Source organism: Eubalaena glacialis, chromosome 8, assembly GCF_028564815.1.
Source record: "Eubalaena glacialis isolate mEubGla1 chromosome 8, mEubGla1.1.hap2.+ XY, whole genome shotgun sequence".
In the NCBI taxonomy this organism is placed as follows: domain Eukaryota; kingdom Metazoa; phylum Chordata; class Mammalia; order Artiodactyla; family Balaenidae; genus Eubalaena; species Eubalaena glacialis.
Window position 1 is genome coordinate 2,446,528 of NC_083723.1, and position 25,357 is coordinate 2,471,884.

The 25,357-nt window shown below is 45.1% G+C and overlaps 1 protein-coding gene across 1 annotated transcript in view; it reads left to right on the top strand.

Annotated features, from left to right (window-relative positions):
• Window positions 1–17,534, top strand: part of SPMIP7 (sperm microtubule inner protein 7) — a 54,526-nt gene extending 36,992 nt beyond the window's left edge. Inside the window, exons 7-10 of the mRNA XM_061199027.1 lie at window positions 1,553–1,594; window positions 2,899–3,006; window positions 12,418–12,525; window positions 17,411–17,534. Coding sequence (XP_061055010.1) covers window positions 1,553–1,594; window positions 2,899–3,006; window positions 12,418–12,525; window positions 17,411–17,534 — 382 coding nt within the window. The remainder of the gene's footprint in view (window positions 1–1,552; window positions 1,595–2,898; window positions 3,007–12,417; window positions 12,526–17,410) is intronic.
• Window positions 17,535–25,357: the final 7,823 nt, after the last annotated feature.

The window sequence follows — 25,357 nt, forward strand, 5'->3', positions numbered from 1 at the left end:
GTATGTAAGTACTATCTATACTCTACTTGGTAAATGTGTTTCTCACCAAGAAACAGGTTGGCAATTCTAAACTTCTTACATGTACACTCCATATAAGAACATGTAGTATGACTTGTGCCTTTTTGTCACATTTTGTTACATGTGACAAAAAGTAAATCTTTGGTAGATGGTGGGAGGCAAGTCTCACACTGTCAGAGAAGGAAACAGTAAATAAGGGAGAAAAGGCTGAGAATGAGCCCTGTGGTGCTGATTAGACTTGGGGACATCCCACGAACTCATGTTTACAGGCACACTTCATTTTGTTGTGCTTCATAGATTCTGTGTTTTTTACAAATGGAAGGTCTGTGGCAACCCTGCCTCGAGCAAGTTTATCGGTGCCATTTTTCCAACAGCACTTGCTCACTTTGCATCTCTGTGTCATATTTTGGTAATTCTCACAATATTTCAAACTTTTTCATTATTATTATATTTGTAATGGTGGTCTGTGATCAGTGATCTTTAATGTTACTAGTGCAACAAGATTTCAGCTTGCTGAAGACTTAGATTATGGTTAGCATTTTTTAGCAGTGAAGTATTTTTAAATTAAGGTATGGACATTTTTAGACATAATGCCATTGTACACTTAATAGACTACAGTTTAGTATAAACATAACTTTTATATGCACTGGGAAATAAAAAAATTTGTGTTACTCGCTTTACTGTGGTATTCACTTTTATTGCCATGATCTGGAACCGAACCCATAATATCTCTGAGGTATCCCTTTATTTATATATGTGTATATATATATATATATATATATATATATATATATATATATATATATATATATATATGCAGAAAGTAAATATAGAAATATATGTAGATATATGGATACACACGGGTTCAAATACACCCAGATATTCCTAGTTCTGTCTGCTGGGAGGGCCTAGAAGCAGGGACACACAAGCAGCCAGAAGCATGTCTACCTCCAAAATGTTGGTTTAAAATGCCACTCTCCAATAAAAGACATTGTGAGATCCTTGGAGAAATGGCTGATTCTAGGGTTGGAGCAGGGAAAGTACACAATAAACCCCAAGCTCCTCTAAGTGCCCTAAATAACTGCAATCTTGTGTACATCACTGAACTCCTTTGGGCCACAGTCGCTTCCTCTCCACCATGGATAGTTACACTAGATGGTCAGTAAGAGCCAGTCAAATGTGGACCTTCTGTGTGTCTAAGAAAATGAGAGGTCAGCTTTGCCAAATATGACATGTCTAACCATCGAGGACAAAAACAGCAAAGAAAAACCCAGGAGAAGAGGATTTGGAGCTAAATCATAGGAGTCAAAAAGGACTTATGTGTCCTTGGCTGTTTGGAGTCAATTTGTTCGGTGCTTGATTTTCATCACTTAAGAACTACATCTTTAAATCTTTTCTGCTTAAAATTAGAAACTTTTGGAAGCCCCTTCCTATGGGATATCTCTGAAGGTTTTTTTTAATAAGAGAAATACTCTAATCATTAATGTTTATTAATGTCAATAACTCAGTTGCCCATGTTTTCTCTTTTTCTAAGTGTGAGTCCAAGTTCCAGAAGCAAATACATTCCTCTCTATACGTAAGTAATGTTTCTTAATGTTTTAAAAATTACTAGATTTACATCTAAATTGTAGTTGCTTTCAGCTCACTCATGTTTGTAATCCACTTTTTAAACCAGCTTATGCTTTCTAACAGATTTCTAATGTTTTCCTAGCATGATGCCTGTCAGGAGTTTCATCAAAAATGTGTTAAAGATTTTAATAAAAGAAAGAAAGGGGGAGCAGTATTTTCAGTTTTCCCAAATTGGTTATTTTATGAAATAAAATACCTTGGATGCTACTAATATTGGGTGTTGTCACCCAGAAAGACTTTTACACTTGATGTGGAAGCTGCAATGTGCTCACCAAAGCTGAAGGGCAGGAAACGCGATCTCTTGCTTTTCTATCTAAATTTGGCTCTCCGTGGGTGGCACAGATGTGCGTCATCCGCCCTTTGGGGTCTTCTCTGCTTTGTATTGGAGAAAAAACTTGTGCTTTAGTCAGCTTGGGCTGCTGTCACAACATAGCACAGACTGGGTGGCTTGTAAACAACACACGTTTATTTCCCACAGTTCTGGAGGCTGGAAGTTAGGGATGGCCAAGGGGTCACAGACTTGTGTCCATGCATGGTTCAGGGAGCGAGGAGCTCGTGGTGTCCCTTTTATAAGAACACTAATGACCCAAGTACCTCCCACCTCCTGATACCATCACCTTTGGATGTTAGGAATTCAACGTATGAATTTTGGGGGCACATAAACCTTCAGATCACTGTACCTTGGAACAAAGTAAATCCAAGAAAACAGAGGAATCTGGGTCTTTCATCTTTGCCCTCCCCCCTCATTACACCAGCCTCTCCTGCTCCACAGTAGAGTTGACTCACCTTCCTATGAGTGGCCCCAGAAGTGCCTGCGGGACACCCCCTCACTGCTGTGGACTAATTGGACCTTCTCGCAGGCCCTGAAGGCACATCTCCAGTTGTCCACAATCCCAGGCACCTGCCCCGTTTCCGTCCCCACAGAAGGCCCCTCAGCTCTGGCGACACCCGTGTCTGCCTTGCCCCAGCTGCCTCCAAGCTCCAGGGAGGAGTTGGCTCAGGGCTGCAGAAGCAGCTGCGTCTTTGCTCAAAAACACAAACCAGCTGTTGCTCTCACTCTGGCCCAAACGGAAGATCAGCTCTTACTCTAAAAGAGAGAAAGTCTCCTTACTTTATTTTTTTTTAAGGCAAATTGTTCCATCACCGTGGTTAATTTTTTGCATTTTGAATTTTGATCTATTTTGGCAAGATTTCCTTTGCAAGTTAGGATATGTTCATCTATTTTTTCTATGTTTCTTTTCATCCTAACAGTGGTTGCGTGCAGTCTACAAATGCTGATGACGTTGACAACCCCCATGGAGACATCACATCTCTCGCCAAGCCTCGCAGCTCTGAAATTCTTTATACGCACTCACGTTGGTGAGTTCCACTTATGATTATCCCCCTCACTTTATTATTCAGGAGGAAACATGGTCATGGGCTTTGCAATGAATGAAGCAATTAAAAAACGGCCCTGGATAAACAACAAGGTCCTACTGTACAGCACAGGGAACTATATTCAGTCTCCCGGGATAAACCATAATGGAAAAGAATCTGAAAAAGAATGTATATGTGTATAACTGAGTCACTTTGCTGTACAGCAGAAACGAACACAACATTGTAAATCAACTATACTTCAATAAAATTAAAAAAAAAAAAAGGAGCCTGGTGCTGTTCACAGCTTAAGAAGAAAGATACCTGTTTCCTGAAAGGACTGTAGTTTCTCACAAAGGAGATGATAGTTTTGAGCACTGACTAACCTGGGCGCCTACATATATATGCAATATATCTTTACATGCTATGTTTTATGAATATATTATATATATAATATATACAAAAAGTATGTGTATATTCACTTTCACCAGTGGAAATACTGAGCCTCAGAAATTACTTCCCTAGGATTCACAGGATACACTACAGGAAGCTGACATTCTGTGTCTTTTTTTTTTTTTTTAATTTTTACTGGAGTATAATTGATTTGCCATGTTGTTAGTTTCAGGTGTACAGCAAAGTGAATCAGTTATACATACACATATATCCACTCTTTTTTAGATTCTTTTCCCATATAAGTCATTACAGAGTTTTGAGTAGAGTTCCCTGTGCTATACAGCAGGTTCTTATTAGTTATCTATTTTATACATAGTAGAGTAGTGTGTATATGTCAATCCCAATCTCCCAATTTATCCCTCCCCCCCTTACCCCCTGGTAACCATAAGTCTGTTTTCTACATCTGTGACTCTATTTCTGTTTTGTAAATAAGTTCATTTCTACCCTTTTTTTAGATTCCACATATAAGTGTTATCATATGATATGTCTTTCTCTGTCTGACTTACTTCACTTAGTATGATAATCTCTAGGTCCATCCATGTTGCTGCAAAGGGCATTATTTCATTCTTTTTTATGGTTGAGTAATATTCCATGGTATATACGTACCACATCTTCTTCATTACGCCACGGAGCTGCTACACATCATGGCTGTTACCCCATCAGTTTCTGTGGTGACTGAAAACCTTGCAGGAGGTGTCCTGCAAGCCTATAGTGTGAATCACGACAGTATTTTAAAGGTTAGCTGCTTTCTATTTTTTTTAAACATCAGTTGTGCCCATGAGACAAAATAGCTAAATTTCACATTGGCTGTCCTTCAGACCTGTTCTACACCCTATAATAATTTTGAATTTTCCTGTGTTATATATTCTGACTCTCTAATTCTTTTGACTACTTGGCCAAACTAAAATATGTTTCAAAACTAACTTTGGTTTTAAAATATATTTTTGTAACTTATTGCATTGAAGAATTCAATGAGTTGATCTATTTCAACCAAAAACAAAAAAGAGAGAAAAAAGAGGAGAGAATACATAAAATATTCCATGTACTGTGACAAAGACTTAGCCCTCACGTAGCTTGCAAACCTGCAGGGCCGGTGAGCTCTGCACACCAACAATGATAATATAGAGCAGCATGGAGTGAGTCTCCTGAGCAGTGAGCTTAGTGCTTTTGATCTCAGTTGCACAGAGAGGTCACTTTCACCCACAAGACTTGAAGGCTGTGATGTTTTAGCTGAGTCCTGAGGAAGGGTTCGTTGGTTATGATTCTTCCATAATTTCTGCAAGGAAATTATTGTTATTAAACGTGGCAATTCTAAAAAATTTTCAAGAAAGAATATGAGGATAAACCCAACTGAAAATATCCTACTGGCATAAAATTTTATTTCTCCTTTGAAATGCACATCTGAATTTTGGAATGTTTTATGAAACATTCTTGCTAAAGAATAAAATGTATTCTTCTGGGTCATTCTTCAAGGATAGTAAAAAGAAGTCTGGCAGCATTTTAAAAATTTGATGTAGAACATACCATTTAACTTGAGTAAATTTGGGAGCATGCCATTCTACCTCATCTTGCTGTTAATTAGTGTTTTTAAGGAAAGGAAATTGAATGGATTATGTAGAAGAATTGGACACTAACTGTACTTCCCCAAATTGGCCACTAGAGGGCACCCAAGGTTGCAAAGTTTCTTCTTTGGATGCGGTTTCATTTTTTAACAGAATCTTAACCTTTTAACACAAAGAAAGATTTTCCATTTTTATTATGAGATATTGATACAAAATGTATACTGTCATATGTAACATATAAAGCAAAATAACAAGGAAATGCCTGTGCATCCCGGGCCTAGCTAAGGACATAGTATTGTATCTTTTAAGCCACCTGTATATTCCTCCCAAACCCATCTCCTCGGTCTCCTTCCCCAACCCAGAAGTCATCACATCAGACTTCGTGCTTATCCTTTGCTTGCTTTGCTTGGTAGTTTGGCTACATATACTTGAATCTCTAAACAAAATGTTATGTCCTTTCCACAGTACCACACTGGGCAAAGTATAGAAGAATGCATACAACATGACGTCATTTGCACAAGGTCCAAAACCCAGAAACACGTAAACTTACTCTGTGCCCAGTAGAGTAGAGTACCATCCTATTCAAAAGCAAATATGACTCTTCCTTTGTTTCCTCATCTTAAACTTTCTTAAAGGGAAATATGTTTATATGAGATCATCTTTAAGGTTCTCATAACCCATGACACTTAGGACAGGAACTGTACCTGCCCCTACTCCTTCAGTGGAAGCCGCATTTCAGACAGAGTCAAGGCTACTGCCTCTTGGGTTCAGGTGGTTGGAATCACCAATTTCCCCAAAGGGTAAATGTTTTCAAATTTTCCTCATTCATTGACTTTGTATTCTGGCCACCATGTCATTTGACGTGCCCAATGTATTGGTGGTGATTACACTAATAGTTTTAAAAATAACTTTTAAAATTGTAGAACTGAATCTGATCATTATAGAAAAAAGTACAGAAAAAATTAATAACAATAAAAATATAAACTTTTACACAGAAACATAGGCATTATTAATATTTTGACATATTTCCATCTGTCATCCTGAATCTTGTTTGTGTATATTTATATAGCTATGATCATGCTACATATATAATCTTTACTACCTTAACATTGCAACATCATCATGGGTACATGTTATTATGAACTCATCAGGATTTTTTATTTGTGTAGATGTACTGTCATTGACTAGTTCACTTAGGTTACGTATGTAAACTCTTTCTATTTTTTGCTATGATAAATAATGCTGTCAAACACTTTTTAAGTGAATCTTCTTCTAATTTGGAGTTATTTACTTAAGGGAGACTCCTTGAAATGGATTATGAGGTCAAAATATATAAACATTCTTAAGCATGTTGCAAAATCCTTTCCTGGAAGTATTATAAAAATTTACAGTGGAACAAGAGTTCATGTCCAATGTGTATGCACACACACTTTCAATGCTAGCCTTAAAGCTCACCAAATACCATATTCTTTTCCTTCCAAATGTGTTTATTATAAAAACAATTCAAATATGTTTGTCAAAAGTAGAATACCTCTTTCATTTTCAGGGCCAGTATTGAAAAGTGATATATGTTTTAGACTTTACTGCCAAGCGTGCATGAATTTCTGCTTGTAGGTAGCTGCATGTCGCTGTGTGTGCATGAGTGTGTGGGGCGGTGTTGGGTTGACAGGTGCCATGGACATTTTCCCAGGCTCTATGCAGGGCTATGAAATCTTTTTTAATGGCTGCATGATATTCCACTACAAGCTATATCATAGTTTACATAGGCCAAGTAGTTACTAAAATCTTTCCTATTGTTAAAAAAATACAGCAATAAACATCCTCCACATATATCTTTGCACAGTTTTATGCATCCACTTCTGTAGAACAAATCCTTAAAAGCAGAATTGTTGCATGAGTTTTCTCATTAAAATTAATAAAATATTTTCTGATTTGGTAGTGATGCCCAGTTATTAAAAGATATTTAGAGTTAAGGAACTCAAGACATTAATTCAGTTTCCACTGAGGTTCCTAACTTCTAACTTGGGCCTAGTTTAGGAACTAGAATCCACAATATCCATTGGCTTCAACAGTTCTTGAAGCTCAGGCACTGATCAGGAATTACAAAAAAAAAAAAAAAAAAAAGATAAAAAGTCAATCCTCACTTATAATCTGTGTCAAGCAAACAAGGTAAGACTAATGTAGGAATTCCCTCCCCCCCATTTTTTTCCAAATCTGTTTTTTCATCCTACTCTTAAATACTAGAGCCATATTCTTTGCAAGAGCTTATTATAAAATGAGATGGAAGAGAAGTTTGTTTTCTGTTCGTAATTATTTTGTGGCCCACATTGTTTCAAAATGCCTGGCATTCAGGAGTCATCAGTGCAAAGTGCCTGGCTATAGAATGATGTGTAACAGCAGATCTGTGCAGACTCAGGATCCAAAAGCATGGAACCTTGCCCTTTCTTAAGAAAAGGGAGAGTGTTTTTCTTTTGCCACGGACCACGTGGGCTCTCACGTATGTGCGTCTCAGCTGGTCCAGCCCCTCCCTTTACCAACGAGGACACTGGGGCTTGAGCAGGAAAGAAGCACGTCCAGGTGACAGAGCAGAGGCTGCGCCCTCCGACCCCATACCCGGTGCTTTCCAGACACTGTTTGCCGTTTGGTTTCCCAAACCAGCCTGGCGCCTCCACCGTGCTGTCTTCCACTAAATCATAATCTTTTATTTCAGGACTTCACCCAGTTTCGTATTCACTGTGCCTTTACCTCTGTCGTATCTCTGATGAAGCACTTGCAAATAATGAGTAATTGTCCAAAGTGACCTCCAGGCACCCCTGGGCCAAGGCCTGAGATGGAAGAAGGGGCCGCCCTGCCCGTCCCCGGGTGCGCTGCACCTTTAACAAACTCTGACCACAAGGCAGGTTCAAGACGGGCTATGAATAGCAGTTCCTTACACTAGCCCACACTTCTGCCTTTTCTGAGAACTTTCACATCGACTCTCTCATTTGTTTTTCAAAGCAGTGTGATGAAGCCAGAGGTGCGGGAATAGGTTCTCTCCCCACTTTACAGATGAGGAGGTTGAGGCAGAGTAAATTATATAAGAGCCCCAGGTACTCATTCCATGAGCAGTTAGGATAACAGCCCCAGTCCCCAGGGCAGCCTCTGGCCAGTGAGTGCTTCCTGGGCATCAGCCCTGCTCTGATGGGGCTGTTGGCTCCTTTCTGTGTCCCCTCCCAGACGCAAGAGGTGAAGGTTCCCTGAGAACAGAGGGAGAAAAACATATCCTCTAGAGCGTGATGATGGTAGGAGTGAAACTAATTCCTGAGCAGATCCTGGGGATCTTACCACATCTTACCACATTCAAGGAAGCACAGCCCAGTGGCCAAAGTGACTCTGGTCTTATTTAGATTTCTCACAGAACGATCAGCAAACCAGTCACAGCTCCCAGACCCTCCTTCCCCTCAGCTGTGCCCCCTCAGCCTTCCCAGGCCTGCCTCCTTCTCTGTCCACACATGCACTAGGCCAGCACTTGGCCCGGCTAACATGGCCCCCCGCCCCCTGCAAGGGAGCTGCAAATCCCCCCACCCCTGACTTGGGCAGAGGTGGCTCAGAAAGCTCCCATCCTGTGTCCAGGGTCACAGGGCTGGCGGGGGCAGCCCTGAAGGCCGATGCCAGCCCTCGGACACTCTGAGCCCACGCCTATCTCTGTGTCCCTCTCACACCCTCCGGCTCTTACTTTGCATCAGTGATCTTTGCCCCACTTGGGTTCTGTAAACCTCTAGTTGTGCATTTAAAAACTTTACTCCTTAATGTGAAAGCTGTCAGGAGTCAGGCCTGTTTGAGTTCCACTAGATCTGTACCTGACACAGAATAGCTCTCAATAAACGAGGGTCCAAGTGACTTGAACTTGCACTACACCCACACCCTGAACAATGCCGACCACCCCGACCCAGCACAGCTCTCCCGGCTCGGCTGGCAGTCTGGGTGTCAGGGCCTTCTGGGTCGGGTCAGTTCCGCCACCTGCCAGCTCGGTTGTCTCTGGGCACATGACTTAGACTTTTTCTGAGGCCCCAGTGCCTGCATGTATGAAATGGGCATGATACCAGGACCAGCGACCCAGAGTGTTGGGAGATTAAATCAGTCAACTCATGTAAGTGTCATAAAGGGCGCACACTCAGTGAGGATTCGTCAGGCCTGTGGTACAGAGAAAGAACGTGTGCACACTGGAATTCTAATCCACGTATGCATGACCTACAGTCTACATATAACACGGTTTTCTCCATGTTTTCTTTATTTTCTATTTAGCTTTTCATTACACACCATCTGGGCTCCCTCCTTCTAACTGATTTACTAAAGTTCCTTATATTTCTCAAGTTATTTAATTTCTATTTTATTATGCTTTGCTGAGCAAAACCAATTAGTAGTAAACTTAGACAACACTTTATTCAAATTTACCCATTAGTGAACCAACTCTAGGCTTATTTTGGGAATTGGGTACCAGAGAAGGTGTTCAAAAGACTAGCAGCTATGGAGCAAAGGCAAACATGAAGACTTCGCTTATTTTCAAATGGTTTCCTGTTTCTCTCGCTTTCCTTAAATGGGGGAGTGGGTTTGAACGTACAACTGCTCTGGAAATTCTCTTAGAGCCTGTACATTTCGGTGTCTTTAATATCTTTGTTTCTTCCATCTGAAAAACCGTGTCACCCATCAGCCGCAGGTCTGCAGAGTGTCCCCCAGAGACTATTCTCCTCTTGATATAAGGTCAACATGTTGCACTTAAGATGGAAAAAAGTCCCCCTGTGATGTCCCTGCCAAAGGGTTAAATGGAATAGATTTTAGAAGCAGCGTGGGTGAGGACTTTCATTTTCAAATATGTGGCAGTTTATTATGCAACTGAATTCATTTCTCAGGCCTAAGCAGCTTCTCTTCAATTCAGTCCACTAGTGCATGGGTGCTATTTTTAGATATGATGTAATATAATATCATTATTATAACGTAATGTATAATACTGTTTAACATCAATAACCTGTATGCCACAAGGCACATATAGTGGGGTGGCGTTTTATATCAAGCCCTTCTTGTGATTGACACATCACTTGTTTCCACCTTTGACTTCTTAAATGCTCTGATGGAAGGTTATGACTTCAGAGACATTTTCATTCTGCAGGTGTTTTAGGGGCAGTGGAAAAAACCTCTCACGCAGAGGAAGGGGATTTCCTTTGTAACATGCATGGAAGCTTTAATGAATGTTTGGGGAGAGACACGACACATGAATGATTTTGCCCCATTTTTTGTTACCTCTCTGACATACAGCTGCAATTCTTTAAGAAAATTCCAAGAAACCCTGAAGGGCCCTGCCTGGAATTGGACAGCAGTGGTTTACTCACCCAGGTCCCTGCAACAAACCTGAAACAGAGACTTCCAAACCTGGCTGCCCACGGGAGTTATCTGGAGAGATTAAAAACCCCAATTCCAATTAAATCAGAATGTCTGGGGGTAGGAGTAAGGCATCAGTACCTTTTAAAAATCCCCATGAGTTGTCAGGGCGCAGCAGCGTTTGGAAACCACTGTCTGTCTTCACCTCTCTCAAGCTGCCTGTCCTGGACGAACCGCATTCTTCGCCTGCCAGGCTCCTATTTTGTACAGTTCTTATTTCTTTAAAAATCTTATATGCTCAATTAATTGAGCACCTACTAAGTGCTAAAGACTTGCCAGTTGCTTTCACCTTCACTGAATCCCTTTGACCCCCAGGGCCCTGGGAATCCACGTGCGCTCTCGGGCTGCAGCTGGCCGAGACAAGGACAATCTCACAGCTGGCGAAGAGGTCCAGGCAGGCCTGGCTCCCTGATTTTCCTGGCCTCACAAGATCCATTAACTTGCACTGCTTACTCTGCTGTTGCCCTTGATGTGCTTGCCCTTCACTTTGTCTGCATCGGGGTCCCCTGTTTTATTGCCTGCAAGCCAGCTAGTCGTAGACTGATGCGCTTGGAAGAGACACAGGACTTTATTGGTGCAATTCCTACCTGATACGTCATTTCCCCTAACGTGCTGATGCCAGGGGCACATCATCCGTGCCCAGAAGGACACGAGAGGACCTGCCTGCCCGCAGACACAAGTAGAATCTGGCCTCCCTCCTGCCCATGCCCTTGAGCTTGGTACTGTCACCCCTCTCGTAGCTGAGGCCCAGATTTGCGCCCAGGCCCCCGAGCCCACCCCGTTCATTGCCCCGCCCTCCGCTCTCTGCCCGTCCATGACTCTGTACGGAGCAGCCTCCCTGAAGCTCCGTAGTTTGAAAATTCCTCCTGCGGTCAGTGGTGCTTGGAGGTTTCCTTGGCTTACTGGATGTGTGGAAAGCACGGGCCGAAACCAGGAGACCCTCAGAGGAGCCGTCCCTCTGCCTTCCGTGGGCGCTCGGTCCTTGCTGCTCTTGCCTTGCATCTGGGCCTCCATCGAGGATAAACACCCTCGCCAGAGGGATGTCGCGCTCCCGAGGAGGGGCCATGGAGCGGCCGGGGCAAACTGAGCCCTGGCCCTCTTCTTGCCGTGGCACCAAGAGGACCCTGAGAGCTGAACTTCACAAAGATGGGTGTCATCTGAGAGAGGCTTGTGATTTGCAGAGAGCGTGTCCTTGCTCTTTGAAAATAGTCTCAACCTCACATTTTTCCTTGCACCTGAGGGCGAGGCTGCATGCCTTAAGCAGCACTCGGACTGGGCCCACCTCTTCCTCAGGAAATAATCCATGGAAAGGGTTTTATATGCTGTAAGAATGGCAAAAACAGTACTTATTATTCACACTTCTCTGAATTACCCATTAAAATATTTCTTTTGGACGTTTGCTTGCCTTTATAGAGAGGGATTTTATACCCACCCTGAAAAACCCTGCCAGACCTTCTTGTGGTTTTTTTTACTCTCTGTCTCTCTGGAGGGGAAAAGGACCAGGGAAGCAGAGGAGTAAGCGGAATTGAGTTAAATTTGTGCAATTTCAGGAAATTATATGAAATCAGTACTTTAACGGTGGCAAAAATAAATACTATTTAAAAATCACAGTTGTGACTGATAATGGAGTTGGTGTCACAGAGCTCCGTGTGGGACCCAGGTCCACTCTTTGGTAAGGAAAACCTGTCCGCCTTCATTCGAAAACAGAGCTCAACTGTGAATCATGTATGTAAAACACATGCAAATTGAAACAGTAGAAAAACATGGACCTGAAGTAAGTTTCTTTAGTCCTAGAGCAGGGCTGTCATCTGCACATCTCTGCCCCCTGCCTGCACGCTTTCCTGTCTGGCAGCCAGATTTCCAGACCTGACGTGGGACAAAACCTTTAGACTGCGTCCTCCTTTATGTTTTCATAGTTGGGTGCTGGTGACCGTGACTATTTCACAGATTGTTATTTTCCTTTCCTTCCTTGCCCTCTTTCCTTTAGCTCTGCAAATATTCCAGGATACACCGGTAAGGTTCATTTCACAGCCACCCATCCAGCAAATTCTGATCATCCATCAACGACCCCCTCGCCGGATTCAGGAGTGCCCCAGTAAGTATGAGACCTATTACTCAGCGCGCTCAGATACACGGTGGGGAGGTGTCCTAATGATGATTATCCCATCAAAGAGCGATTCAGTACTAAGAGTAAATTTACGTTGTTTAAAAAATAGGGTGTCGAGTCCAAAAAGACAGAAGAGTTCATTCCCCACTGTTGTTGCTCCAAGGAGCCTATGAAGGTATTTAATGCATCTTAGGTGGACGGCATCTTCGCCTCTTGGGCTCAGCTCTGCATACACATCCCCCTTCTGCATTGTCCTCAGAACACGCGTGGAACACGCTGCACGAGACACGTATTCACTTCTTGTGAATAGCCACCTTACTTTTCACAAAAGACAGCATTCGGTTGAAAGCCATATATATTTTTAAACACTGTTTTGCAAATTGAAAACAGGAGACATCTGATGGGAGTTTAGCACAGACCCCGTGTTTTGAAGCTGCCAGTGAGAAGCGGCGCATTATTGCTCATTATACCTCAAATTTGAAAGCATCTGATGGACGTCCTGGTCTTGCAAATAAGATGACACAGCTCTGAAGATTCAAATGCGGGGTCCAGAGGCCAGCCCCGTGCCAGTAAATAAGCTCTCGCGGTGGGTCGGTGGGTGTGCGTCTGGGAGGGGGACCGACGCGGCCCCCCGCCTCCATGGGTGCCTCTTCTCCTTTTTGGTGGAGAATCCACTCATTCCTGAAACATTCATTGAGCACCCACCCTGGGCCAGGCACTGCTGAAGGCTCTGTGCTCACAGGGTTGAGCAGGAAAGCTCCAGGCTCTCAGGAAACTATGTTCTGGCGTGAAAGACAGAAGCAAAGAGGCACACAGGTATCTGAAGAAATGAATTAAAACGATTTTGGAGAGAGACACATGCTGTGCAGAAGAAAAGGCAGAGTGATGTCGGAGAGAGAGCCTGGGCAGGGACCCAGGAAGCTGGGTGGTCAGGGGGCTGGTGGGTGCTGACCTTCAGGCGGAGTCCGAGCTCCTGCCTTGATGGGCTTCCTGATCATCCCGAGAGGCAGGATATGGCGGGGCCTCGTGGACCTTGGCCCGCGGTTCATACATCAGTTCACTAGTCATACACTCGTGTGCGTGTGGTTCGTTCATATGTTCTTTCTTTGTGTCAACAAATGTTTACGGTGCCAGGAATTCACAAGAGTTAGACCCAGTTTGCAAGGAGCTCCCAGTCTAGCGGTGAGCGAGGGATAAACATTTACCCTGGAGGATGCCCAGTGTTGTCATAGTGACAGTCACTTAACAGCTGAGGGCTTCTGGAACGCTGCCCTGTAAGGACTGACTGGTCTCATCAACCCTGTGACCCTGTGAGGAAGGTCTCTTGTTTTCCCATTTGACAGGTAAGGAAACTGAGGCTCCAGGCCAGCAGGGCATCGGTGTGGGTGCAGCGAAGACTTCACGGAGGGAGGATGTGGTCCACGCCGTGATTCTCGGGGCAGTGAGCTTCGTCTCACAGATACCCGAGGGCAGGCATCTGCCTGCCCCAGGCAGCCCTCATCGCGCGGCCGTGGGGTCTTAGGGAGGCAGCTCTCAGACCACCGCCCGCCGCCGTGTGAACTGAGTGTAGAGAGCCGCGTGGTAAGGGCAGTGACCGCAGGACGACGTGGCGCGTCGTCAACTGAGCTTAGCTCTGACAGTTTGACAACTGACCGGCATCTCTGGGCCACCCGGTGGGAAACATTTTAAAGAAGGTCGGTCATTGGCTTTCTAGGCTGGTGTTTTGCATTCAGTCCGTTTTCTCTCAAGACACATTGTCAAATGTCCCACAAATTCCAAAGGAAGGGCTGGTAGAAATTTAGACACAGTATTTTACTTCCTCTGAAGGACCTAAAGAAACAACGTCAAAATTAAATGCATCCTTATATCTGTTGTTTAGACTTATTGCCCAGAAGAGCTAGGGTAACGCCCTGCGTCTGGGCAATTCACGATGGAGGAGAGACCAAACTCGAGGATACTTTTTCTGGCAAATGCAGCCGGTTCTCACCCGTCGCCGTTTTTGTCCACAACCCATCTTCTCACCCCAAATCTCTCAGACCTCGTCCCCAACAGCCTCGTGGTCTGGCATGTTTCTGCAGCCACGTGAGCCAGCTGTCCAAAGTCCCTAATATATTTCAGAGGAATCTTTATTCCTACGTGGGAAACTAGCCTCCACCGCTACTACTCCTGTTCCTACTGTGATCGCTGCTGCTACTTGAGAAAAGAGCCCGAGTCTTTAGGCCATTTGTGGTAATGGCCACAGCAGCAGATTCAGGCTGGTTGCTGACCCCTGGCAGCCCCGCACTCACCCCACACATACTGCACACACAATTGTCACCTGCCGTCCCAGAGTGGGGACCAAGGACCCGTGGAGCTGTCTTCTCCGGGGTTCTCATTCTCAGGGTGCACGGCGGCTCTGGAAACACAGACAGTGGCAGGGAAACACGTGTCACCCACTATGTGACATGAAATGACGGACTTGTGTTGGGCTGGGAGCCCAGATCGCCCCTGCGTCGCCCCAAACGAGGGCTCCTGACGTGGCAGCGGGGCTCTGCGGTGAGAACGCACAGGGGGTACGTAGACTTTTAAAAGCACTCTGCTGACACAGGCCAGCGGCCTGCAGCAGGGTGGCCAGTGGTCTGCACCTGTCCTGGCCCCTGGGATCAGAGAAAGTCAGGTCTCTGAGGTTCTCTGTGGTGAAGTAGTGCCTCTGATTTTTTGTGACACTACGTTTAATGTGTTTTTGTTGTTGTCGTTGTTTTGCTTTTCTCTTTGCTAAAAATTTCCAGTGACCGTGAGAGTCTGAGTCTCTGTCTGATGAGAATCATGAGAACTTAGTGAGCTGACTGCCTCCTGATCCTCTTTGTTTCTCCCGCTGTTCCTGAGAAGCCGCCTGCCCAGGGCCTGCCCTGGCTGCTCCGGAGTGCCAGCCGCCGATGCGCCCCCTCGCGGCTCTCCTTCCATGCAAAGCTGGCTCCACCCCGTGGTGGCAGCAGCCCTTCTCCTTCCCCCGCAGAGGGGCCCCCCTGCTGCTCTCCAGGCCCCCGGCCTACCTGCTCTGGTGGACCACCACCCCCGTGTCCTCCCCCCACTTCAGAATCGCTACTCCCACCACTACTTCAGTTTCCTTTCCTCCCAGAAAGACAAGCTCTCACGTGCCTCAAAGGTTCTTCCTTCCCTGTGAGCTCCGGCTCCCCTTCAGCCCTGTTCCCTCCCTGCTGGCTGGCCAGGCCCAGGGCCTCCCTACTGGAGACTCAGACCTTCCCCTAGAGCAGCCATCCTGCTTCTCCCTCTCCTCCCGGTCACTTCTAAGCCTCTTTAAGAAGCGAGCAGCCACCCTGCCCTCCCTCTCTGCTCCATGCCCTCCCAGCCCTCTCACTCCTCCGGCTCTCGGCTCTCCTCTCGCAGTCACATGAAAAACTCCCATAGGACAACCGGGGGAGGGACTGAGGGCCCCTCTTCCCGCCCAGGGCAAGAACGGCGCACTTGCGGTGGAGTTTGTGGCCGATGGGCCGCAGTGGTGGTTTGGGGCTGAGTGGCTTAGGCCTCGAATGTCAATGCCAAGGGAGGGAGGGCCATGCGGTCTCCATAACACGTGCTGAGGGTGGTGTGCAGGACACCAGCAGTGCCCTAGGATGGGTATTGCTGAGAGGAGATGCAGAGGAGCAAGGAAGGGATTATGGGACAGGGGTTCAAGGTGGGGAGATGGGGGTGCAGGAGATGGGTCAGAGGGATGCTGCGAGTCTCCAGGTCTGAAGGTAAGGGCGTCCACTCCTGTTTCCACCACAGCTCAGTGTTTCCTGTGCATCCCTCACACCGGAATTCAACCTTCACAGACGCAGGAGTTCTCATTTCAACAGCCTGTTTTCACAACATAAGAAAAAAATATTGTTACTTCATGATAATCACGGTGTAAAAACAGGGTGCTTGAGATTCATTTGCCGTGTCCTCTATAACTTCTGCCACATACAAGCATCGTGGTGTGTGTGTGTGTGATTCAAGTAGCAGCAAATTCATGGAAGAATTGCCACAGGCTGTGTGCAGCTGTTCAAGAGAGATGGCATGACCCAGGTCCATGCTGAGGTGGACACCTCTGGACACAAAAGGTGTTTGGAAAGCATCATTTGCATACATAGTATTCTACATTTTCACAGTTATTTCCTTTCTATTAATTCTCACCGGAAACTTGGTAGGGCATCATTTCTATTGGAGAGATGAGCAGACTAAGGTGTGTGTTGAGAGCATCGTGAGGGAACCACCAGGATACCCCACCTGCAGGGTGAAGCCAGTTCTCAGCCCTGCACGTGGCCCCTCCCGCCTCTGCCCTTGTCTCCCTCTCCCCCTCCCAGCCCTGCCCGCATGCTCCACACCCTGCCACCTTCCTGTCTCCCTGAACTCTGACCTTTGCACCAGCTGGACTTTACCGTGACCCTCCTGATTCCTCCCTGACATAGACGCTGGGTGGATGTCCTTCCCCAACCCAGAAAGGTGACTCTACCTCTGGGCGCCCCTCACACCCTGAGCCCACCCCCACGGAGGCTTTGTGTGGTAGCCCTGGGTTATTCAGCTGCCTCTCTGCAGCCTCACCTCCTTTTGTCTGTACTTTCTGTATTCTTAGCACCTACTGTAATTCTAGGCACAAAGTAGATTTTCAGTCAATGAAACTGATGGCAATATAATGCATAGAATGCAATCAATGCACTGAATGCAAATAAATGAAATAAAGGAAACAATACACACAAGGACTAACCATTTTCTTTCTGTTCTGTGCTTATTCTCTCTCTCTCCGCCCCACCCCCCTGCCCCGACATGTGTATCATTAGTTGGAGGATAAATGAGGTTATATGCTTTTATTTTATTTTATGTGTCTTTTTTCCCCTCCATTCTGTTACAGCATCTTACGGAGAGAAATGGCAGTTGACCTTTTCCGTCACCAGGGGCCACTGTCTAGAATGGTCACAACTGTGAAACCCTACAACCCCTTCAATAAGAAGGAAAAGGAAACTGTAGGCTACTGAAAGGGACCTGCCCTGAGTGACATCTGAGCCTTGGGGAGGCACCATGCACAGTACAATGGGGAAATAAAAGAAATCAAATAAAGCATGTTCCCAGTGTGTCTATACAAGTTGGACAAGGTTTGGTGGTGCCACCATTCCAGGATGGCAGCCAAGGTCTTCTGGAAGCCCCCAGCAGCAGAGGTGTTATTTTAGAATATTCCTCTTTAGAGTTGGAATGCCAGGCTACCTAGAGGTCTGGGGTTCATGTGGGGATTATAACTGTGGAGCCTAGATCACAGATTCTATGATCACAGATTATCCAGTCCAAGGCCTGTATGCTGTTGATGAGAAAACTGAATATGAAGAGAGAAAGGGGCATTCTTTTCACACAGAGTGTATCGCATGGGGACAGCACCTGTGATACAGAAGACAAAAGCCGGCCTTTGCCTGGCTCCAGTGTTTCTCTTTCTGAGAGACAAGCGTACCCCAGGCTCCGTGAGGGTCTGAGGCAGGAGTGACCACACATAACCACATTAGGGTCAGCGTGTGGCCTGGCTGGGCCGTGACCAAGTGAAGCTCCAGCTCCAGAATCTCTCAGGCATGGATGTGGGCTGTGTGGGATCCCTCCGTCCTCCCACACGTGGTTATATTTGTATCCACACTTCTGTAGATCCCGTTAGCTTGCATAAACCTTAGCACATTTGATCTACAACCCCACAGCAGGCATTTTTCAAATCTCTTGCTATTTTATGAATAAGCGTACTGAGACTAGGAGAAGGGAAATACTGATCGAAGGTCACACACTCATACTTAGCAGAATTAGAACTAGAACCCAGGCTTTCCGGATTTAGAACCTTGGCCACTCCATTTCTCAGCACATGGAATAACCTTCCCTGAGTTATTAAAAAACAAACAGAGACAGAATGCCTTCTCCTTCTCCCAAGAGATTCAGAATGAGATAGGGATCCCACAGAACTCCAAACAGATGTGTAAATCGTCTGGGGGTAGTTTGGCCCTGCTTTCCCATCGGAAGGGCGAAATCAGCTGTTTTGGCTTGGGAATCATCTGTTGCCTGAGCTGACACCTCTACAGACCTAGACGCTGACTGCAGACCCTCCCTGCACCCTGCCTTTCTGCCAGGACGCACAGGAAGGCAGACATCCACCCTCCATCCATCCTGCGGAGCTGACTTGCCTTCACAGAAAAGGAATGGCTTCACCTGAACCCGATCGTGCAGTGTAATTATTTTCAGACAGAGCAATTCTATCAAAAAATCAGACTAAAACAAAAATCTTCATCTCTGCAAGATTCTCACCCAAACACAGATGGGAAGGATGAGCCCTGTCCAGGGGGTAGATGAATTCAGGGACCTGAGATCACATTTTGCGGTAAACATCCCTGGCAGGTCACTTTGTCAGGAGACGTTGTTGCTCCAAATCCGAGGCACCTGTTTATCATTCTGGGCCTTTCTATGGCAGGGCACCAGCAGCACCCGATCCTAACACCCTGCAGCCTGTGATAACTGTTTCCATCCTCCACGGTGCAGATCCCTGGGCACCCATCAGAGCACTGAGCACCTCCAAAGCTGCTTCTAGAAGGATGCTGGCCTCTTCCGCAGCATCCCTGGACCACATCCAGAAGAGAGATGGCAGCTCTTCATCTTCACAACACCTGGCTCAGACTTTTCACCCGTGAAGCTCAAATGCAAACCCTGCTCACCACAGATCCAGGGTCCAAAGCCAACATAGCAACGCCAGTGTCCCTGGCCCTTACCTCCAAGTGCAAGTTGTATGACTTGGGTTTCCATGGTCAGCAACTGAAAACCATAAAAATCAAGGAAGATAGCTTCAGGGATTTGCATCTGCTCTTCAAGTTCTGAATTCTGGTCTTGGATGACTCTGATGCTTGCCCTCCACTCTTGTCCCCAAGCCCAGGCTTCCTTGTAGTGTTACTGCCTCAGCTTTCATTTATCACCAGGGATGACACAGACACAGAGAACCTCTGCAGCTTTTGTAAAACACAGGTGGAAGAGAGTGTCGGAAATTATTAAAGAGTTCACTTGGAAGAGAAAATGCACACGAATGAGCTTATTTTAGCAAATAAATATATTGCAACGTAATATCGTAAAAACATTACACAAGTGTAACACTATGAAAAATATGACACTCATGGGAGAGCAGAAGAGAGAATCTAGAAATGGACAGATAAATAAATCATTTTAAACCCCTGAGCCCAGGACAGATTTTTTTCAATAGATGATATAGAGACAGCTATTTGGAAACAAAACAGAAAGGAAGGTTCAGGTCTCACCCATAGAACAAAAGAAAACTGCTCCTGGAATACAGCTTTAAATGGATAATTTACAGCCTTCAACAGGTGACCTCGAAATACAGGAGAACTGGTTTATAACATGTGGATAATGGAAAATTTTTCCAAAAAGGCCGCTGAAGCCAGAAATCATGAAGAAAAAAATAACTACTTTTAATATTAAAAAATACTGCCAAAAAATTTTAAGACAAACCTGTTGGGAAAATATGTCAGACAGAAGATTCATATCCTCATTCTAAAAACACCCAGTGATAAAAAAAAAAAATATTATACCAATAGAAATAAGACAAGGGATATTAACAAATACATTCAAAACAAGAAATATAAGTGGCCAATAAATAAATGTTGGAGTATTAGAGAAATAACAGTAGTATTTCTCTTTTCACCCATGGTCGGCGCTCGTGGGAAGAGATCCGTATCTTTACCTTCCACTAGTCGGTCTTGACATTGCTAACACCTTTCCAGAGGGCATTTGGCAAAATGTTTCAAGAGCTTTTGCCAGGTGGCATAAGTTCAGACTTAGCAATTTCGCTTTTAGGATTTTGTCAAGCAAATAATTTCACCAGTGAGCAAACATGTTTTACAAAGGAGTTGAAGGTACAGCATTTCATAACTGAGAAATTAGAAACAACTCAATGCTCATCAAGAGAAAATTTAATAAACTGCGGTCCATGAATATACCAAAATACAATACACGCATTAAAAGATGATGGGGGGTCTCTTTGTATTTATTATCACGGAAAGATATACATGCAATTATTGGTAAGTGCAAAAAGCAGAATTTACAACAGTATATTTAATTATCTTAATTTTATATATGAACATATAGAATAATGTGGGAAAATGTAAAAAAAAAGTTAATAGTTTTAATTCTGTATTTTATACTGTTACTAGAGTAGACATGTATTTCTTTAAAGTTGGAAAATTTGAAAAGTCATATAAAGACAATATCCTTCAAACCTCAAAACCCCTTATAAAGGAAACTAGCCCCCAAACTTCTTTTATGAATTGAGTACCAGGAAAACATTTGTCCCTCTTGAAGAACTGGTGTCTGAGTATGCAGATTACGTAAGCCATCCGCCTCAATCTTTTCTAAAATTTGATGATTTGTAATATATACAGGAGTGAAATTACAGTTCCTGTAAATGGAAAACGCTAAAATGGGAAGTGCTTCCATTTCCCCATGCCTCCCAGGAAGCTCAAAGCGTATTAAGTAAAGAAATTAGCTTAGAAACCCGAACAGACCTGAACCAGGTGCCCGGTTCAACGTGGGTGCTCCACAGGCCTCTGGAGGCCTCTGGCACACGCCCACGTCGGGGACCACTGATTCTGCAGAGCAGTGTATCTGCTTTCCCCTCCTTTCACATGGTTTCAGATTTTTCTGTTTCTACTGTAAGAGCCTTGTACTCTTAGGAGATGCCTTCACCCTTGGGGAAACTGATAAGATACAGATTACATTAAATTTTTAATGTTTCCCCATTAGTGTTTCATGCAAAATAATGGAGCACTGGCTAAGGAAGGAAAAACCCAAGCCGGGACTGAGTGGTAAAAACCGTCCCAATTGCCTTTTGTTGGGGGCAACCTCCAGCCCTGCTGGTCCTGCCTGAATCAGGTTGGCAGCGGGAGAGGGTCAAATCACCCAGCAGCAGAAATAACCTGATGACCCAGGACTATTTTCTAATAAGTGAGAATATTCTACAGCAGGCCCATTTTCTCCCCTTCGTCTAGGGTAGACTGGATTGTTTTAATCTCCGGGAATCAAAGAGCTCTGCTTTGCGATCTATAAACTGCTGAAATATAAAAGGCAAAGAAGAAAATGCAAAATAACTACAATTAACTGAGGAGCAGGTATGTTTCTCTGCAAAATACATTTTCAGGATTGATTTTTTTAAACATCTGCTTTGAAGACGGAGTTTTCTATCACTATTCTCATTTAAAGCCTGGGAGGCGAGGAGGCATTGTGGCTACAAGCGTGGGTTTCAGGATCAGCCTGAATGGGGTCTAAATCCCTCACTGTCCTGGTGAGCTGCTTCACGGCTCTGAGCCACACTTCGGAGAGGGAAAGAACATAATATATTTCTATACTCATAGGATTACAGAAATAGTGCTATGATTGCAATCACAAACATGGGTATGACAGTAGCCACAGCAGTGCTGAGAACCTCATTCCCTGAGATAGCGTGGAAGGTGGCTACCCTTGTCCGGTGCACATTCGTCGTTCAGCAAATATCCCAAGAAGAAACAATGTGTGAGATGCCTGGGGTTCAGGAGTTGTGGGTCCTCGTCCAGCATTCACGCTGGAGAACAAACAGGAGCCGTAGAAAATGTAAAAACATGTTGGTTGTGCCAAGGAGGCTACAGGCAATAGCGATGTGCCCATCTCTCAGCTCACACATGTACACAGATTATATGGGGATACATGTATATGTACAGCTGATTCACTTTGTTATACAGCAGAAACTAACACACACAGTATAAAGCAATTATACTCCAATAAAGATGTTTAAAAAAATAAAATAAAAATAAATCCTTAGTGTCGTAAATTGAGCAATCTTTCTTCAAAAAACTACGCTGCATTTTTCAAAGTAAAAATATTTCCTATCGTAAGATAGGTGTACTTGTATACACGCATACACACAAATACACTTAACGGATCATCCAGTGGAACTAATTATATATCTTTGCCATAAAAGACCTTGGTTTAGCCAAATTAATGCTGTTCTGGAAAATGGGAATAAATTATATTGGCTTTGGGGAAGGGTGGTAACAACTGCGAATCCGTAAGAGTACTGGGCATCCAGTAGGCGCACAGTATTTTTTTTATAAAATTTCGTGAAAAGGCGATATCTGGGCGCCCTGATTTTTGGTGTTTTTTTCTGAATTTGAGTCACAATCAGTCCTTCTGTGTTCTATCCAAATGGTTCACACACTGCACTGTGGTTTTATCTGATGCGCTGGTATTTTCTTATTATGGTTGGTTTTGAATACACTCACAATTACTGTCATCAAGGCAGTTCCCATCTCACCCCCCTACAATGTAGGTTCCTCACACCCCGGTGCAAACTGACATGAAAGGCCACTCCCGGCCCGCACAGCATACACGCTGATGGCAGGTGCACAGGAAGAGCACCGCCCTCACAGGGCACTCACCCATCGTGGGTTTCCAGGCAAACCCCACTGCTGCAAGCTTGTAAACTGGAATGCAAACAGCTTTACGTCCTTGCATTCCCACTTTGGAAATAAAGTGCTAACGTGTTGCATAAATCGATTTTTCCAGTGCTGGCTGACCGCGTTTATGTGTCTTCTGTGGGCAGGGCCAGGAGGTAGCAGACAGAGCAGACTTGGCAATGTGCCCTGGTGGGGGGGTTGGTGGGAAGGAGGGCAGGCAGGTGCGGGTCCCGGGGGCTGTTGGGTGTTGGTGGGGAGACCCCTGGGGATCTGCGCAGAGGATGGGGCAGTTGGGGCCCACCCAGTGCCAAGCACAGCCCTGGACTCCCAGGCAGGATTGTGAGTGTCAGGGCAGGTCTGGGGGGCGGCGGGTGGCAGGGTTGACCTGCGCTATCGAAGCAGAGTCTAGGAGAAACCTACTCAGATAGCTGGATGGGGAGACCTGAACAGCAACCCCATGGTCTAATTTTGGCAGATCTGATATTTCAAACCCATCTCAGCAGCATTTAATGGCTTAGGGACACCCTCTCTATCCTCAACTAGTTTCCTAAGAGGACAAATGCAATAGCAAGTCTTCCCTGAGAGGGTCACTGAAAGTCACAGTGTTTTGAGCAGGGTGTCCTGGGGGTCCTTACTGAGATGTCTGCAAGCCCACTGCAGATCCTAGTCCAACGTGGACGCTAGACCAAGACCCCAAGGTCACCGTCATTTTGGACACTGCAGTGGAGGACCCTGGATTCTAGAGACACTGTGGCTGTTGGGTCCCCTCCACTTCTGTGACCTGGGTTCCACTTACAGGGATTCACGTCCCCCTCAGCTGAGCTCCGCTGGTGGCATGGACACAGTGGCTCAACCGCCTGGACCCCCCCATGAGGAGAGTCACGCGAACTAAATCCAGGTCTCAAGGACAGGTCCAGCCCCAGGAGGGGCTGACGGCCGTGACCAGTGCTGATGCACAAGGAGGGGCTTGTGGCTGCGCCCTGGGGCACAGCTGCCAGTGCACTCTGACCCACGTCTCCTCTCCCACCTATGCTGTCATCCAGGTACTGACCAAATGTGTAATCCTTTAAAAACTCAAGTAAATTCCCTAAGATGTAACAGGGAACTGGTGTATAAAGCCCTGCAGTGCATCAAAAGATGGATGGATCTGAATCATGCCTGCAAAATATTGGAATCTATCTGTCTATCTATCTATCTATCTATCTATCTATCTATCTATCTATCTATCTATCATCTATCTATCATCTATCTATATCTATCTACCTATCTATCTATCATCTATCTATATCTATCTATCTATCATCTATCATCTATCTATCTACCTATCTATCATCTATCTATATCTATCTATCATCTATCTATATCTATCTATCATCTTTCTATATCTATCTATCTATCTATCATCTATCTATCTATATCTATCTATCTCTCTATCTATCTATCTATCTGTCTGATAACATCTGTCTATAATTATTCTATTTGAACTTTTCAAGTCCCCTTGAGTTTCTTTTCCCTTTGGGAAAAGAGTTCTCTCTCCTAATTTGTTTATCAAACTAAGGTCAGTAATATGCACTTTAGGTTATCGGTGTTCTTGCTTTTGCTATTTAAAAGAATATGTCTCAACTGCCATCTCGTAAAGGTCACAGAAATCTTAATGTACTTCTAAAACCAGGGGACCAAAAGGCTCAGCTTTCAACACATGTTAAAGTGGGATGATGCAAATTGCAGAAAATCAGTGGCCTGTGTCTGTCTAAGAATTATTTAATGATGAACTTACCAGCTGAAAAATACAAGGGTCTCTCTGGAGTCAGCAGGGAAATTCACAAGGGGCTTTCAAAGAGACCTTTTGAAAACAGCAGGAGGACAGGGAAGTAGGTCCACATGCCCTGAATGATCGAGACCTGACCCAAGTCACTGTGGGGACAGAGCAAACCAGGTCCCCAGAGGGGCATGTGTGTCTTTGTGTCTGTGTGTCTGTGTGCAGAGGAAGGCCCTGCAGGGTGCATGGTGGGATGGTGGTTGTTGGGATGTTCCTGAGGGGCCTGCTGGTGGAAAACACCCCCCTACATGTGATTCCTTTCAGCGGACTCAGATGGGGTTCCTGGTCGCCCGAGTAGGTCTGGCCACTGCCTGTTTGGGGTGCAGAACATTGGAGGTGCCCTCTGGCCTCTGTAGTTGGAGGCAGGGGTCTGCAGAGGCCGATGAGGGAGGCTCTGCCTGGCCTGCGAGTGGCACAGCCGGGTGCCAGGCTGCCCCTCGAGAGGGCCCCTGGGGCTCAGGGGTGGAGGCCACCATGCTGGGGAGGTGACAGCGCCTGATATTTCTGCAAAGCCCAGGGACCTTTGCAG